At 40.0% G+C, this 18,468-nt stretch overlaps 1 protein-coding gene and 1 long non-coding RNA gene across 5 annotated transcripts in view; one reads left to right on the forward strand and one right to left on the reverse strand.

Moving 5' to 3' along the window:
• The window catches only part of LOC308626905, a 55,894-nt gene that overhangs the window by 27,581 nt on the left and 9,845 nt on the right, over window positions 1-18,468 (forward strand). For all 3 annotated transcript variants that reach the window (XR_014017319.1, XR_014017320.1, XR_014017321.1), the window contains exon 2: window positions 18,055-18,320. This is a non-coding gene — a long non-coding RNA (uncharacterized lncRNA). The remainder of the gene's footprint in view (window positions 1-18,054; window positions 18,321-18,468) is intronic.
• Window positions 16,593-18,468, reverse strand: part of ATP8B1 (ATPase phospholipid transporting 8B1) — a 115,865-nt gene continuing 113,989 nt past the window's right edge. For both annotated transcript variants that reach the window (XM_081252463.1, XM_081252464.1), the window contains exon 28: window positions 16,593-18,298. In XM_081252463.1, the coding sequence (XP_081108589.1) occupies window positions 18,074-18,298 (225 nt within the window). In that variant the 3' untranslated portion in view covers window positions 16,593-18,073. The remainder of the gene's footprint in view (window positions 18,299-18,468) is intronic.

Below are 18,468 nucleotides of genomic sequence, written 5' to 3' on the forward strand. Positions count from 1 at the left end.
TCTCCAGGTGTATGTCCAGGAGTGGGATTGCCCGATCATATGGTAACTCAGTTTTTAAGGAACCTCATACTGTTCTCCATAGTGACAGCACCCATTTACATTCCCACCAGCAGTGCAGGAGGGCTCCCTTTTCTCCACACCCTCTCCAGCATTTATTGTGTGTAGACTTTTTAATGATGGCCATTCACACTGGTGTGAGGTGGTACCTCATTGTAGTTTTGATTTGTATTTCTCTAATAATTACCAGTGTTGAGCATCTTTTCATGTACTTTTTTGCCATCTGTAAATCTTCTTTGGAGAAATGTGTATTTAGGTCTTCTGCCCATTTTTTGATTGGGTTGTTTTTTTGTTTGTTTTGTCATTGAATTATTCTCTTTCATTTCTGAAGGACAGCTTTGCCAGGTATAGAATTTTTGGTTAACAGTTTTTTTTCTTTCAATATTTTGAATATATCATTCCATTCTCTCCTGGCCTGAAAAATTTCTGTTGAGAGATCCACCTGTAGTCTTACGGAGCTTCCCTTTTATGTAATTTCTCTTTTTTCTCTTGCTGCTTTTAGAATTCTTTCTTCATCTTTGACTTTTGATGGTTTAATTATAGTTTGCCTTGGTGTAGCCCTATTTGGATTCAACGTATTTGGTTCTTTTGGGCCTCATGGATCTGGATATCCATTTCTTTCCCCAGGTTTGGTAAGTTTTCAGCCATTATTGCATTAAATATACTTTCTTACCCTTTCTATTTCTCTTCTCCTTCGAATTCCCACAATGCAGTTATTGTTTTGATTGTGTCCCTTAAGTCCCATATACCTTCTTCACTTTTTAAAATTCTTTTTTCTTTTGGTCCTGTGATGGGATTTCAAATGCCCTGTTTTCTAGAACATTGATTCTTTCTTCTGCATGGTTAAGTCTACTTTTGAAGCTCTCTATTAAATTCTTCAATTCAGTCATTGTATTTTTCAGCTCTAGGATTTCTTGGTATCTGTTTGTTGAGGGTTTCTATTACTTTGTTGAACTTCTTGTTTTGCTCATGCAATATTTTCCTGATTTCATTTAGTTGCCTGTGTGTTCTTGTAGTTTACTAAGCTACTTTAAGAGGACTATTCTGAATTCTTTATCTTACAGCTGGTAAATCTCCATTTCTTCAGGATCAGTTATCAGAGCTTTATTAGTTTCCTGTGGTGATGTCATGTTTACCTGATTTTTCATGGCCCATAATTCCTTATATTGTTATCTCCGCACTTGAGTTAGCAGTTTCCTCTTCCAGACTTTATTCACTTTGGTTGAGACATTTCTTCACCAGTCAGCTCAGTTTGGGCTTCTGGATGTGTCTGCTGGTAATAAACAGGTGGGGTTTACCATCAGGGTTTATTTTTCTGTGAGGACACTGCCTGAGCTTTGGGGTTGGGAGATGGGGGAATGCCCCTGGCTGAGAACAGTTAGATAGGACTGCTGGCTTGGTTCCCTGCCCAAGCAAGGCTGTGAGATGGGTACTCTGGCCAGGCTTACTAGATGCTTGGAACTAGGTACTATACTCAGCAGTGGATGGCACTATGAAATAGCTTTCTTGCCCTGGTAGGGCAGCAGGACAGGCTCCAGGGGGTGCACAGCCTTTTGTTTGGGAACCTGAATCAGGCAAGACTGTGCACTGAATTCCTGGCCAGATGGGGAAAGCCAGAGGCTGTGCTCTTTGTTCAAGTACCACTGTAAGCAGGGCTATTGGGTGGGTTACACCAGTTCCTGAGTGCTGTGGTTAGATTCCCTGGTCAAGTGGACCGAAGGCTCTATTCAGCAGTGGGTGGGGCTATAACTTAGTTCCCCTGCCCAGGCTAGTTCCAAGCAGCCTCACGGTGGAACCAGGTCAGACTTCCTGGTCTAGAGGGACTGGGAGCTACAATCAGCATGCTGGCTATGACACGGCTCCCCTTTCCCTGTGGGGAAAGCTAGGTAGCAGGGCTGCACAGCTCTTTGTTTGAAGACTGAAGTCAGACAGATCTGTACCCCACTGAATTCCCTGGTCAAGGTGTGGTACTTTCTTGCCTCTGCAGATGAGCACAGCCGCCTCTTGGGGCTGTTCCTTGTGTGGTACAGGTAGGAACTCATTCTGCCAAGATCTGAGCACTGGCTGTTGCAAGCCCCTCTCCCCTCTCCATCACAATCAGATTTCCAGTGGTCAAGCACTGCAGATCTACCCACAATCCCTGTGGGGCAAGATCAGAGTGTAAGCTCCCAAGAAACAACCCAGAATGCTGGAGGAGCTGGGTGTCCACCCTGGGCTCTTTTTCCACGGCAGGAACTTTAGGCTCAGGGAGACCCCTCAGAGTGGTGCCATGCTGCCTTGGGGAGGGGCAGTGTGATCAGCGTGTAACCACACCTCTTACCCTTCTAATGAGGTCTGTCTTGGTCTGTGTTGCAGAGGGGTGCTTTAGCCTCTCTCCAGCCTTCTAGGATCCTCTCAGTGGAGTCTTGTCAATGAATGGTTGTTAGTTCATCTCCTTATGAGGGGGAGTGAAGTCAGGAACAGCCGATGTTGCCATCTTGGTAACATCACTCCTGAATATCTTCTTTGTTGAAGCATCTATTCAAATCTTTTGCTAATCTTGAGGTATGGATCCAAGCTCATTGTTTTGGTTTTTTTTCAATGTGAATATCCAAATGTTCCAGAACCATTTTTTTTTTTTTTTTTTTTTTTGCTGTTCGCGGGCCTCTCACTGTTGTGGCCTCTCCTGTTGCGGAGCACAGGCTCCGGACACACAGGCTCAGTGGCCATGGCTCACGGGCCCAGCCGCTCCGCGGCATGTGGGATCTTCCTGGACCGGGGCACGAACCCGTGTCCCCTACATCGGCAGGCGTCCTCTCAATCACTGCACCACCAGGGAAGCCCCAGCACCATTTTTTGACAAGGCTATCCTTTCTCTATTTCATTTCCTTTGTACCTTTGTCAAAAATTAGTTGTTCATATATACATGGATTCATTTCTGGACTTTTTACTCTGTTCACTGACCTATTTTCTGTCTTTAGGCCAATATCATGCTGTTTTGATTACTATATAGCTTTATAATAATTCTCCAGATCAAGTAATGTTAGCTTCTCCCACTTTATTTTTCTATCTCATTTTGGCTACTTTAGGTTCTTTGCATTTCCATTTAAATTTTAGAATCAGTTTGTCAATTTTTACAAAAAAATTCTATGAAATTTTGATTGGGATTGTGTTGAATCTATAGATGAATTTAATCTCCTTCCCCTCTTTTGTTTTACACATAAAAGGTAGCCACCACAAACACAGTTCTGTACCTGGCTCTTCTCACGTCATAATGAATCATGGAGATCTTATTCTCTGATAGTCTCCATTACAGTTTCATTGTGTTCTGTCGCGGGGATGTACTTTACTTCATTTAACCAGTCCCTTTTAATGGATTTCTAGTTCATTGCCAGTGTTTTGCTATTATGAACAGTACTGCAGTACAATAGTACATGTCATTTCCCTTGTGGGCAAATATAGCTGCAGGATAAATTTGAGAAATGTGATTGCTAGGTCAAAAGATATACACATTTAAAATTTTAACAGACGTTGCTAAGTTGCTAAGAGTTTTCATCAATTTATATTCCTACTGGTAATATTATAAAATAGAGGGTTTGTTTGCCATAGTCTCAGTGTTGCATTGCCAACCCTTTTCTTTTTTGCCAAGTTGATAGGTGAACGTGGTCCACTGAAATCATTTTGATTTGCCTTTATTACACATAAGGTTAAACATCTTTGTGTGTAGGAGTCATTTGTATTTTTTTTCGTGATTTCTTTGTGTGCTTTGCCCATTTTTTTCCTGCTGGATTGTTGGAGTCTTTCAGATCCAAGGAAGTCTATTTATTAGGGAAATTAGCTCTTAGTCTCACGAATTGCAAATGTATTTTTATCCACTTTACCATTTATTTTTTTTTAAGTTATTTATTTATTTATTTATTGATGGTGTTGGGTCTTTGTTGCTGTGTGTGGGCTTTCTCTAGTTGTGGTGAGCAGGGGCTACTCTTCATGGTGGTCCGCGGGCTTCTTGTTGCAGTGCCTGCTCGTTGCAGAGCACGGGCTCTAGGCATGTGGGGTCAGTAATTGTGGCTCTCAGGCTCTAGAGCGCAGGCTCAGTAGTTGCGGCGCCCAGGCTTAGTTGCTCTGCGGCATGTGAGATCTTCCTGGACCAGAGCTTGAACGCGTGTCCCCTGCATTGGCAGGTGGATTCTTAATCACTGTGCCACCAGGGAAGCCCCTACCATTTATCTTTGTTTTTTTGTTGTTTTGTTTTTTTGTAATAAGGAAGGCTTTTACATTTATGTATTTGAACTTATTAGCCTTTCCTTTGAAGCTTTGTGTTTTTAGCCCCTACCGCCCTTTTTTTTCCTGGCTGTGCTGTACGGCATGTGGGATTTTCGTTCCCTCAGCAGGGATTGAACCGGGCCCTTGGCAGTGAAAGCACCGAGTCCTAACCACTGGACTGCCAGGTAATTCCCTAGTCTTAATTAGAAATGCTTTCTTTACTCCAAGTCTATATTTGAATTTTCTGATGTTTTTCTTCTAGTACTTTTATGAGTATTTTTACTTTCAAATCTTTTATTTATTAGAAGTTTATTCTACTACAGTGTAAGGTATTCAGTTTGTTTTCCTGTTGTTCCAACACCATTAATTAAAAAGCCTGTCTTTCCCCCACTGATTTTTTTTTTTTTTTTTTTTGGCTGCATTGGGTCTTCGTAGCTGTGCACAGGCTTTCTCTAATTGTGGCGAGCAGGGGCTACTCTTCATTGCAGTGTGCGGGCTTCTCATTGCGGTGGCCTCTCTTGTTGAGGAGCATGGGCTCTAGGTGTGTGGGCTTCAGTAGTTGTGGCTCATGGGCTGTAGAGCACAGGCTCAGTGGCCATGGCTCACAGGCTTAGTTGCTCTGCGGCATGTGGGATCTTCCCAGACCAGGGCTCGAACCCGTGTCCCCTGCATTGGCAGGCAGATTCTTAACCACTGCGCTACCAGGGAAGCACCACCAGCCACTGATCTTTGATACCACCTTTATGTGTAGTAAATTTCCACATATGTTTGGGGCTATTTCTGGGTCTTCTGATCTGTTCCATGGAATGTGTAATCAAGCATCAGAATCACACTGTTTAAATCAGTTTTTAAATTATATTTAATGTCTGGTAGCGGTAGTCTCCCCTCATTGCTTTTTCTGTTAGTTTTCTGGCTCTTATTAATCTTTTCATATGAACTTTAGAATCAGTCTGTGTATTAAAGAAAACTGTTGTCATTTTTATAGGGATCATGTGCCATTTATATATTAGTGAGACTCAACTCTTTATGGTATTATGTCTTATCCAAGAACATGACATGCCTTTCATTTGCTTAACTATTCTTTTGAATTCACTACTGTTTTAAAGCTTTGTTCATAGAGGTCTTAGTTGTAAAGTTTATTCCTCAGTATTTTATCTTTTTTGTTGCAATTGTAAACATAGTTGACCCTTAAACAACACAGATTTGAACTACACAGGGCCACTTTATATGTGGATTTTTTTTTCCAATAAATACTACAGTACTACACAATCCATGGTTAGTTGAATCCATGGATGTAGAACTGCAGATATGGATGCCCAACTGTAAAGTTATATGCGGATTTTCAACTGTGCAGGGAGTCAGCCCCCCTAACCCCCACCTTGTTCGAGGGGCAACTGTACCATCTTTTCCCCATTATATCTTCTGTTTTGGGTATAAATGAAAGTTATCTTTATATTTGTTTTGTTCCCACTATCTTGTTGAATTCTTACTATCATAGTTTTTTAGTTGACTCTACTGTGTTTTCCAAGAATACCACCATATTACCTTCAAAAGTAATAGATTTTTCCTTTCTCACATTTTTTTTTTTTTTTTTTTTTTTTTGCGGTACGTGGGCCTCTCACTGTTGTGGCCTCTCCCGTTGCAGAGCACGGCTCACGGGCCCAGGCGCTCCGCGGCATGTGGGATCTTCCCGGACCGGGGCACGAACCCGTGTCCCCTGCATCAGCAGGTGGACTCTCAACCACTGTGCCACCAGGGAAGCCCTCACAATTTTTATGTATCTAATTTATTATTATTTTTTGTCTAGTTGTATTCAAATTATTCTCCCCCTTTAAACTTCTTCCTTTTTTGGATTTGCTGTTATTTCTTCCGTTTATCATTTAGAATTGCTTTCAGCCATAAGTAGCGGAAAACCTAACACAGCTTAAGCAAGTAAGGATTTATTTTTCTCATATGGAAGTAGTCTGGAGGTACGACTGGCAGTTCAGCTATGTCAGTAACCTGATTTTCTCTTTGCCATCTGTCAACCCAAGGTGACACATTAAAATTAACCATCACAATGTGTATGGGCTTTTCTTTTGTGGTAATGAAAATGTTTTGGAACTTGGTAGATGTGGTTACACAACATTGTTTTTTAATTTAATTTAATTTTTTTATTTTTATTGGAGTGTCGTTGCTTTCCATTGTTGTGTTAGTTTCTGCTGTACAGCAAAGTGAATCAGCTATACATATACATATATCCCCTTACACAATATTATGAGTGTACTAAATGCCCCTGAATTGTACACTTTAAATGGTTAATTTTATGTACATGAATTTCACATCAACTGAAAGAATACTAGAAAAACGGATTTTCTTTTTATACAAAACAATAACAAAGCTAAAACCACCTTAGCCTTCGAGGTTGTAGTGCTTACTTAGGATCAGTTTAAAGGTCTTCTCTCCATATAAATATGAAGAAGTAATGATGCCTCTGATAGACGCTGCTGATGGGCTAATTCACTGCCCATTCCCATTGTGATGGTTAATTTTATGTGTCAACTTGGGTAGGCTGTGGTGCCCAATTGTTTGGTCACACACAAATCTAGATGTTGCTATGAAGATGTTATTAACATTTAAATCAGTAGACTTTGAATAAAGCAGAATACTCTTTGTCATGTGGGTGGGTCTCATCTAGTTAGTTGAAGGCCTTAAGATAAAAGTCTGAGGTCCCCCAAGGAAGAAGGAATTTGGCCTCCAGTCTGCAGCATAAAAACTCTGCCTCCGTTTCCGGCCTTTGAACTCAAAACCACATCAACCCTTATTGGAATTTCAGCCTGCCAGCCTCTTACTTCGCACATTTTAAACTTGCCAGCCCTCTCAATGGTGTCAGCCAATTCCTTAAACACCAGTTAGTACTATTTCTCTGGAGAACCCTGACTAATACACCCATTTAGCATTTGCTCCCTATACCCTCCTGCTCCCAGCCCCTGGCAGTCACCAATCAGCTGTCTCTATGGATTTACCTATTCTGGGTATTTCACATTAAAAGGAATCATAAATATGTAACCTTTTGAATCTGGCTTCTTTTACTTAGCATGTTTTCAGGGTTCACCCACTATGTAGCATGTATTATCATTTCATCCCTTTCTAAACTTTTTCAAAATTTATTTTAATTGATATAATTGACATGTAATATTCAAACATAATGAGTTGATATTTGTATATATTGTGAAATGATCACGACAGTAAGTCTAGTTAACATCCTTCACCATACATAGTTACAGTTTTATTTTCTTGGGATGAGAACTTTTAAAACTTAGTCTCAGGACTTCTCTGGTGGTCCGGTGGTTAAGAGTCCATGCTCCCAATGCAGGGGGCACGGGTTCGATCCCTGGTCAGGGAACTAAGATCCTGCATGCCTCACGGGCGAGATTGAGAGAGAGAGAGAAAAGAAAATTAAATTTTAAAAAAAGACTCTCTTAGCAACTTTCAAATGTACAATACAGTGTTATTAACTATAGTCACCATGCTGTATATTACATTCTCATGACTTATTTATTTTATAACTGGAAGTTTGTGTTTTTTAACCCCCTTGACCTATTTTTCCCACCTCCCAATCTGCCACCAGTTTTTTGTATCCATGAGCAAAGGAGTTTTTTGGTTTTGTTTGTTTTTTATTGTTTTGTTTTTTAGATTCCACATATAAAGTGAGACCATATAGTGTTTGTTTTTCTTTGGCTTATTTCACTTAGTATGCCCTCAAGGTCCATCCATGTTGTTGCAAATGATGAAATTGTATTTATTTTTTTCATGGCTGAATAATATACAACAGTTGTATATATATTCCACATTTTCTTCATCCTTTCATCCATTGATGGATGCTTAGTTTGTTTCCGTATTTGGCTATTTTAAATAATGCTGCTATGAACATGGGGGTGCAGATATCATTTTGACACAGTATTTTCATTTACTTTGGATGAATACACAGAAGTAGAATTGCTGGATTGTGTGGTAGTTCTGTTTTTATTTTTGAGGAACCTCCATAGTTTTCCATCATGGCTGCACCAATTTATATTCCCACCAGCAGTGCACAGGTGATCATTTTCTCCACATCCTCGCCAGCACTTGTTATTTGTCATCTTTTTGATAATAGCCATTCTTACAGGTGTGAGGTGATACCTCATTGTGGCTTTGACTTACATTTTCCTGATAATTAGTGATGTGAGTACCTTTTCATGTGCCTATTGGCCATCTATTTGTTTTCTTTGGAAAAATGTTTATTTTTGTTGTACTGTTCGGTTTTTTGCTATTAAGTTGTATGCATTCTCTATATATTTTGTATATTAACCCCATATAAGAAAAGTGATTTGCAAATATTTTCTCCCATTTAGTGATGTCCTTTGCTGTGCAGCTTTTTAATTTGACATAGTCCCACTTGTTTATTTCTGCTTTTATTGCCTTTACTTTTCATGTCAAATGCAAAAAATTATCACCAAGACTGATATCAAGGAACTCACCACTTATGTGTTCTAGGAGTTTTATGGTTTCAGGTCTTAAGTTCAAACATTTGGTCCATTTTGAGTTAATTTTTGTGTATGGTGTAAGAGAATGGTCCAGTTTCATTCTTTTGCATACAGCACCATTTATTGAAGAGACTGTCCTTTCTGTATTGTATATTCTTGGCTCATTTGTTGTAAATTAATTGACCATATATGCATGGGTTTATTTCTGGGCTCTCTATTCTGTTCCATTGATTGATGTGTCTCTTTTATGCCAATACCATACTGTTTTGATTACTATAACTTGTAATAGTGTTTGAAATAAGGGAGTGTGATGAGTCCAGATTTGTTCTTCTTTCTCAAGATGGCTTTGGCTACTCAGAGTCTTTTGTGGGTCTTTACAAATTTTAGGATTGTTTATTGTATTTCTGTGAAAATGCTATTGGAATTTTGATAGGGATTGCATTGAATCTGTAGATTGCTTTTGGTAGTATTGACATTTTTAAAACATTAAATTTTGCAGTACATGAGCATGGAATATCTGTGCATTTATTTGTGTCATTTTCAGTTTCTTTCATCGTGTCTTAACAGTTTTCATTGTACAGGTCTTTCACCTCCTTTTTTTTCTTTCTTTTTTTTTTTTTTTTGCTATTGTGTTATTAGTGTGTAGAAACCCAGTAGGTTTTCGTATATAATTGACCCTTGAACATCATGGGGTTTGGGGCACTGACTCCCCTCCCCCCTACACACACACACACACACACACACACACAGTCAAAAATCTGCATATAACTTTATAGCTGGCCCTCCGCATCCACAGATTCAACCACCAAGATTGTGTGGTACTGTAGTGTGTATTTATTGAAAAAAAGTAATGTGTAAGTGGATCCATGCAGTTCAAACCTCTGTTGTTCAAGTGTCAACTGTATTGATATTGTATGCTGCAACTGTACTGTTTTGTTTATTAGTTTTAACAGTTTTTTGGTGGAGTCTAGAGTTTCCTGTATATAATATCATGTCATCGGCAAATATTGAGTTTCACTTCTTTCTTTCTGATTTGGTTGCCTTTTCTTTTTCTTACCTGATTACTCTGGCTAGGACTTCCAAATCCATGTTTAATAAAAGTGGTAAGAGCAGCATCCTTAGCTTGTTCCTGATATTGGAAGAAAAAAGCTTTCAGCTTTTCACCATTAAGTATGTTAGCTGTGGGCTTATCAAATATGGTCCTTATTATGTTGAGGTATGTATACCTCAACATAATACCTCTATACCCACTATACCCAGTTTTTATCATAAATGGATGTTGGATTTTGTCAGGTGCTTTTTCTGCATCTATTGAGATGATCATATGATTTTCATCCTTCATTTTGTTACTGTACTGTATCACAGTGATTGATTTGTGGATGTTGAACCATCCTTGCATCCCTGGAATAAATCCCACTTGATCATGGTACATGATCCTTTTAATGTATTGTTGAATTCTGTTTACCTATATTTTATTGAGGTTTTTTTCATACATGTTCATCAGGGATATTGGCCTGTAATTTCCTTTTCTTGTGGCATCCTTTTCTTGTTTGGTATCAGGGTAATACTGGCCTCATAAAATGAGTTTGGAAGTGTTCCTTCCTCTTCTGTTTTTTGGAAGAGTTTGAGAAGGATTGTTATTAATTCTTTTAATGTTTGGTAGAATTCACCCATGAAGCCATCTGGCCCTAGACTTTTTTGGGGGGGAGGTTTTAAATTACTAATTCAATCTCCTTACTAGTATTTGGTCTGTTCAGATTTTCTGTTCATGATTCATCCTGTTAGGTTATATGTTTCTAGGACATTTTCCATTTCTTCTGGGTTGTCCAATTTGTTGATGTATAATTGTTCATAGTAATCTCTTAGGATCCTTTGTATTTCTGTGGTATCAGTTGTAATTTCTACTCTTTCATTTCTGATTTTATTTATTTGAGCACTCTCTCTCTCTCTCTCTGGTGAGTTTCACTAACAGTTTGTCAATTTTGTTATCTTTTTGAAAAACCAGTTCTTAGTTTCATTGATCTTTTCTAAAATCTTTTTTTTTTTTTTTGTCTTTAGAGCAGTTATTTCCATTCTGCTCATTGTTATTTTCTTCCTTCTACTAACTTTGGGCTTTATTCTTCTTTTTCTAGTTCCTTGAGGTGGTGTAAAGTCCTTGGGATTTTTCTTGTTTCTTGAAGTAGGCATTTATTGCTATGAACGTCCCTCTTCAAACTGCTTTTGGCACATCTTATGTGGGTTTTGGTGTGTTGTATTCCATTTTCATTTGTTTCAAGGTATTTTAAAATCTCTTTTGATTACTTCTTTGATTCATTGGTTGTTCAGTAGTATGTTATTTAATATTCATATATTTGTGATTTTTCCAGTTTTCTTCTTGTGATTGATTTCTAGTTTTATACCATTGTGGTCAGAAAAGATGCTTGGTATGACTTCAGTCTTAAATTTATTAAGACTTGTTGTGTGGCCTAACAAATGATCTACCCTGGAGAACGTTTCATGTGCACTTGAGAAGAATGTGTATTCTGTTACTTTGGGATGGAATGTTCTGTATATATCTGTTATATCCATTTGCTTTAACATGTTTAAAACCAGTGTTTCCTTATTGATTTCCTGTCTGGATGATCTATCCATTCATGAAACTGCGGTATTTAAGTCACCTACTGTTATTGTGTTGCTTTTTATTTCTCTCATCAGGTCTGTTGATATTTGCTGTATACACTTAGGTGCTCTTTATGTTGTGTTCATAAATATTTACAAATGTTATATCCTCTTGTTAGATTGACCCCATTGTACCTATGTAATGATCTTCTTTATCTCTTATTACAGACTGTTTTAAACTCTATATTATCTGATATAAGTCTAGCCGCCCCCCCCAGCTTGTTTTGGTTTTCATTTGCATGGAATATATTTTTCCTATCCTTTCACTTTCAGTCTGTGTGCCTTTACATCTGAAGTGAGTCTCTTGTAGGCAGCATAGATGGGTCTTTTTTTTTTTTAATCCATTCAGCCACTCTGTGTCTTTTGATTGGAGAATTTAGTTCTTTTACATTTAAAGTGATTATTGATAGGTATGTACTTACTGCCATCTTGTTACTTGCTTCCTGGCTGTTTTATTGTTCTTCTGTTCCTTTCTTCTCTTGCTTCCTTTCTGATTTGATGCTTTCCTGTAGTGGTATGCTTAGATTCCTTTATCTCTCTCTTTTGTGTATCTACTATGGTTTTTTTTCTGTGGCTTACATATAACAACTTATATTTATAGCAGTTTATTTTAAGGTGCTAACAACTTAAAAGTTTGAATGCATCCTACAGCTCTATATTTTTATTTTCTGCTTCCTCTTGTTTTATGTTTTTGATGTCACAATTTATATCTTTTTGTGTATCCCTTAGCAAATTATTATAGTTACATTTTTTACTACTTTTGTACTTTAACTTTCATACTAGCTTTATTAGTGATTCATATACCACCTTTATAACATTATTCTGAATTTTACTATATATTTACCTTTACCAGTGAGACTTTCATGTTTTCCTGTTACTGATTAGCACAGTTTCCTTTCAGCTTATAGAAGTCCTTTTAACATTTCTTGTAAGGCTGGTCTAGTGTTGATGAACTCCTTTAGTTTTTGCTTGTCTGGAAAACTCTTTGTCTCTTCAGTTCTGAATGACAACTTTGCCAGATACAGTATTCTTGGTTCGAAGCTTTTTTCTTTAATCACTTTGCATATATCATGCCACTCCCTATTGCCTGCAGAACTTCTGCTCAAAAATCTGATGATACTCTTAGGGGGGATTCTTTGTTTTCCTCTTGATGCTTTTAAGATTCTCTCCTTGTCTTTAACTTTTGACATTTTAATAATATGTCTTAGTGTGGGTCTCTTTGGGTTCTTATTTGGAACTATCTGCTCCTCTTGCACCTAGGTGTCTGTTTCCTTCCCCAGGTTAGGGAAGTTTTCAGCTGTTATTTCTTCAAATGAGTCTTCTTCTTTCTCCTATTTCTGTGACCCCTTTAATGCAAATGTTGGTCCATTTGATATTGTCCCATAAGTCCTTTAAGCTATCTTCACTTTTTTTTCATTTTTCTTTTTGTTTCTCTGATTAGGTGAAGTCCACTGCCCACTTGTCCTTTCTTCTGCTTCGTCTAGTTTACTGTTGAACCCCAGTAGTGTACTTTTCAGTTTGATCATTGTTTCTTCAGCTCTGTGACTTTTTTTTAAATTGCAGTATAGTTGATTTACTATGTTGTTAGTTCCTTCTGTACAGCAAAGTGAATCAGTTATACACATACATATATCCACTCTTTTTTAGATTTCCTTCCCATTTAGGTCACCACAGAGCATTGAGTAAAGTTCCCTGTGCTACACAGTAGGTTCTCATTAGTTATCTGTTTTATATATAGTAGTGTCTGTATGTCAATCCCAGTCTCTCAGTTCATCCCACCCCCCAACCACCAGCTCTGTGACTTCTATTTGATACTTTTTTTTTTTTTTTTTTTGTGGTATGCGGGCCTCTCACTGCTGTGGCCTCTTCCGTTGTGGAGCACAGGCTCCGGACGCGCAGGCTCGGCGGCCATGGCTCACGGGCCCAGCCGCTCCGCGGCATGTGGGATCCTCCCAGACCGGGGCACGAACCCGCGTCCCCTGCATCAGCAGGCGGACTCTCAACCACTGCGCCACCAGGGAAGCCCTTGATACTTTCTTATACCTTCTATCTCTTTGTCAAAGATTTCACTGTGTTCATCCATTCCCTTCCTGAGCTTGGTAAGCATCTTTATGATCTTTGTTTTGAACTCTTTATGAGGTAAATTACTTATCTGCATTACATTCATTCTTTTTCTGAGGTTTTATCTTATTTCATTTCATTTGGGACATATTCCTCTATTTCTTCATTTTCCTTGACTCTCTGTGTTGGTGTCTATGCGGAGGTAAAATAGCCACCTCTCCTTAATCTTGAGGGGGTGGCCTCATGTAGGAGATGAACCTTGTCATCCAACCCTGCTCTAGCTCTTGGTTGTCTTTCAAACCTTTGTGATTGTCCAAGCTGCCCATTTTAATTTTAGAGGTTCTCAGTTGTTGAGCGTTGGCAAGACCTGTCAGTATCCCATAGAGGAGGATCTCAGCAGGCTTATTGGAAGCTAGACTCTCAGGTAGCAGTATATGCAAATATATACAGTACTGAAGGACTGCAAGCATAAACCTGCTGGCTGCAAAAGCTGGATACCCTAGAAGTGTCCCCCTGGGTATCAGTCACAAAAAGTGGGGCTCCAGACAACTGTACAAACTCCTTTCTGAGAGATACTGGTGGGCAGATGGAGAGCACAGAAATGGTGTCCTCTGGCTTTTGTCCAAGGAGAGCATCTCAGTAGGTCCCTACATCCAACCAGAAGCCTGCCCCTCAGGCCAAAGCTCCAGGACAAGCCAATATTCCTTTATCACAGAAAGACTGGGGTTTGTTTCAGTCAGCTGTCTCGCTGTGCCCTGGGGCTGGTCGCAGGCCAAGAACTGTCTCTCCGTTTATACCAACGCCATGGGACCCAGGAACACAAGCCCTGCCGGCCCCCAGAGGCAGGTGAGTAAGGGGCATCCCCTAGGTGGCAGCCACAAAAACTGAGGCACCAGATGTAACGTCTGGGACCAGACACATGGATGAGCTCCTCCCTGGGGGACAGTAGTGCTCTGAGGGCTGTGGGGTGAAAGCGCAGAGAGCGTGCTCACCCTCCGAGGTGGCTGGAGAGCGTTACCGCAGACACGTAGACGTGTGCTTCCTTGGAAATCGGCTCCGCAGGCCACAGTTAGGAAGGTCAGTCAGTGGGCCTCTCATAGTAAGACTCCTCGGACTGTTGCCCTTGCTGTGCCCTGGAGATGGTAGCCGGTTAAGAACTCTTTCGCTGTTGGTTACAGTCCTGCTGGACCCATGAGCATAAGCCCCACTGGCCGCCAGAGCCAGGCAATCAGGGGTGTCCCCTGAGTTGCAGTCACAAAAACCAGGGTACCAGACATAAAAAAAGGATACCAGATGCATGTAAAAGCTCCCCTCTGGGAGATACTGGTGCTCTAGATTGCAGCATAGGGAGGGCATAAAGATGGTGCTGACTGGGGGGAAAAAAAGAACGTAGATTAAGATACTAAAAAGATGGTTCCCTGCTGGCAGGAGTGAGACAAAGATGGCATCCACCAGCCTTTATCCTTGGAGGGTACCCCAGCAGGCATGTGTGTTAAATCTGATCCCTGCCCCTAGGACCAACACTCTAAGGTAAGCAATAAAGCCTCTTACATAAAGTCTGGATGCATTTCAGTTGGCTCCTTCTGTGCTGGGCCCTGATGCAGGTGGGTCTGAGAGTCTGAGCCTTTTTTTTTTTTTTTAATAAATTTATTTATTTATTTTTTGGCTGCGTTGGGTCTTCGTTGCTGTGTGCGGGCTCTGTCTAGTTGCGGCGAGCGGAGTCTACTCTTTGTTGCGGTGTGCGGGCTTCTCGTTGCGGTGGCTTCTCTTTGTTGTGGAGCACAGGCTCTAGGCACGCGGGCTGCAGTAGTTGTGGCTTGCAGGCTCTAGAGCGCAGGCTCAGTAGTTGTGGCACATGGGCTTAGTTGCTCCGCGGCATGTGGGATCTTCCCGGACCAGGGCTCGAACCCGTGTTCCCTGCATTGGCAGGCAGATTCTTAGCCACTGCACCACCAGGGAAGTCCCATGCACCAGCAGTTTTATTACAGCTATAACTTAGAAGCAGATTCTGACAAGACTTGTAGAAGCTGTCTTAAAATTTTCCTAAGCTTCATTCACATCACATGAAGGCAGCAACTGTTAAAACATTTAGATTCCATTAGGGTACATTTTGCTAGCACATTGGAGTCTCTTAAGAACCACTTTATCCCCATCAGATGCCTTTACTGAACAGTTTCTGATCCTGAACATCAGTAAGAACCTTTAGGTGGTGCTCTTTGGTTAAAAACATTTATTCCTCAACCAATTTAAATATAGTAGTATATCCCAAGGAAAAAATGGACCTTAATTTTTTTTAAGGGACCATCTCCCAGGCCTGCTCAGGTTTTCTCATACCATTTCTATTGCAGAGGCTAATAATCTGTCCTGTCTCCTCCCACCCATTTCTAACAGGTTGCCCTGATGTAGATATGAAATTCCGCTCTGGAAGCAGGCTGTCCGGAAGCCAGGGTCCTGATTTCCTACCTTACAGAACACCCCTAGACTGATACTCTCTCATCACCTACTAATTATGCCTCCCAGAAAAGTCCCCCATCTCCGTCCTCCTGCAAAGAACCTCCTCGTCTGTCACATTTCCCTAATGGGGTCACAGCTTTCCTTACTGTCCAGGAACTGACTATCTGTCCTGCAGCTAGCTCATCAGACTCGGCCCTCCTCCAGCCTCAGGCATCCCTCCTTGTCCTTACCTGCTCTCCTGCCCTTCAATATCCTAATGCCCCTTTGCTCATTTTCTACTCACTTCCCAGCCCCTACTTTTGGTCAGGGCTTACCTTTGCTTTTATTCTGGCTCCAAAGAATTGAGGTCACTTGGAAAAATTGTTCCCTAATATCCTAAGATGCACCCTCCCGGGGTACAGTTGGTCTTGCCAACTATAAATCCATACCCTCTGCCTCTGTAGTCTGATCCTTTTCTCAGCCACTTTGACCCTAACACTTAGTACCCTGCCAGTAACTTCTTACCACCTATGTTCCTTTAAAAACCAGGTAGGCCTAGATTCTTCCGTCATCTGCCCCAGTCTAAAATAAAGAACTCAACTTAAAAAATATTTTAAAAGATTGTACTTCCAAAGATTTTACTAAAGCATTTATTTTTTAAACAAAAATATACATTAATCTCAGATTTACAGAATATAGAAATAATTTATCCAAAGCAATTTGCATTTTAAAATTGTTAATATTGCACCCAACCATGTAAGTCTTTGACACATTTGCATTGTCGACCTTTCCCACAATTTGCAAAACGGGAGAGAAATCTGAAACTGACAGAATTACACAAAAATCTTACAGTTTTTAAATTTACAAGATAAAGTTGTAAACTTCCGGAAATTTACTTCCTTAGACTAAAGAGCTATATTCTTTTCATATCTAGACAATGAACTATATACATGCTGTGATTTCCTCATAAGGAATTCAAAGGACAGATATTGTGAACATTCACAACCTAATGGTAAAGAACAGAATTACTGAAGACACTTCTCTGTCTTCACTGAAACATGGAAACTAGTGTGTGAAACACACAGAGTGAGAAAAGCCCCTGGATAAATAACTTTTACCTCTTTGAGGATAGTTTCCATAATTGCCTAAAGTTATCTTCAGTTTTAAAATGATACACTGTTAGTCTTAGAAATATGGCTACCAACAGCCTTTTCCCTCAAGACATTAAGTAGAAAAGAGTGAGGTCTCTGTTCAAGTCCCTTATAAAATACTTTACATATAGGCAGGCACAAAAGTTTGCTTTTCAAAAGAAAGCTTTGCAAAATATTCTGCAGTTTATCACTGATACCCTCAGTTTTTAAAAGCTTTTTTTTTAAAAGCCCATAAATATTTAAGTGTATCTTTTTTTTAATGACAGTAGAAAATAAATGCACTTGGTACTACAGGAAGTGTCTGAAATAATATATAATAGTAAGAGTAAACGTAGGTAATGTGCTCTTTTAACCTGGTAGTAAACCAAAACAGATCAAAACCTTGTACTTATGAAATGTGAAGTAATTTTTGTTGATTGAGCTGAATTAGTAAACCAATGAGAACATGAAACCAAGCAGCCCCATTATCAACTCTGAAAAAGTCATCAGACCACTTGGCTTCTAGGGGATGAACATTCATGAATCTTTCGTCATTACCATTGTAAATAAAAGATCTTTGTTAGTAAGGTCGACTCCAGGAAAAAAGGAGCCTCTGGGAAATTTGTGCTGAAGATCCCAGACGGGAAAATCTAATTGTAATTTTATAGTACAATACCATTTGAACTGAAATGAGACGTTTTCTAATTCTCTTGTCCTAGATTGAGATGGGGTTAAAAACGTTCACTTTGAATCAAAACAAAACATCAGCAGGTGAATAATATGACTTTTCAAAAGGTCTCCTTGGCTTTGCTATTGCAGTAGTCCAACCCAAGTATTGTAGCTTGTTTAAGAGGTGATTGCCTTCAACATCCTCGTGACAAATTGTTTTTTTTTTTCAAAAAGTCGAGTCTCTCATAAAAAAAGAAAAAAAAGAAGACATTTTACTTTGTGTGATTGTTTTGCTACAGGTCACCCGAAGCAAATGCCTCAGCTCTCCATGGTTCGCCTGTATTCTGCCGTCCCGTCGGCAATGACTGCATCCAGGGGATAGCGCTTCTTGCGGATGCTGCGCCCGGAGGAGATGAGGTCGGCGTAGCCACGTTGGTGGGAGAAAGCGTAGGCCGAGCGCCGCGTGGACATGCCCCGGCGGAACACATTCTGCCGCCGCTTCCACTGCTCTTCAGCTTTCAACTGCTTTCGGTGCTTCTGAATCTGTGAAAGCGGGAGAGATGGGGTAAGGTTAAAAAGAACTGGCTGCACACCTGTCTCATTTGGGGGCGGGCATAACCATCCTCGCTTTAAAGTGGAGAAAATGGAGGGAGGCAGGTTACATGACGTTTCCAAGCTCTCAGAGCTAGAAAACGGGGTGCCAGGATTCCCAC

Source organism: Mesoplodon bidens, assembly GCF_964165515.1.
Source record: "Mesoplodon bidens genome assembly, chromosome: 13".
Taxonomy (NCBI): domain Eukaryota; kingdom Metazoa; phylum Chordata; class Mammalia; order Artiodactyla; family Ziphiidae; genus Mesoplodon; species Mesoplodon bidens.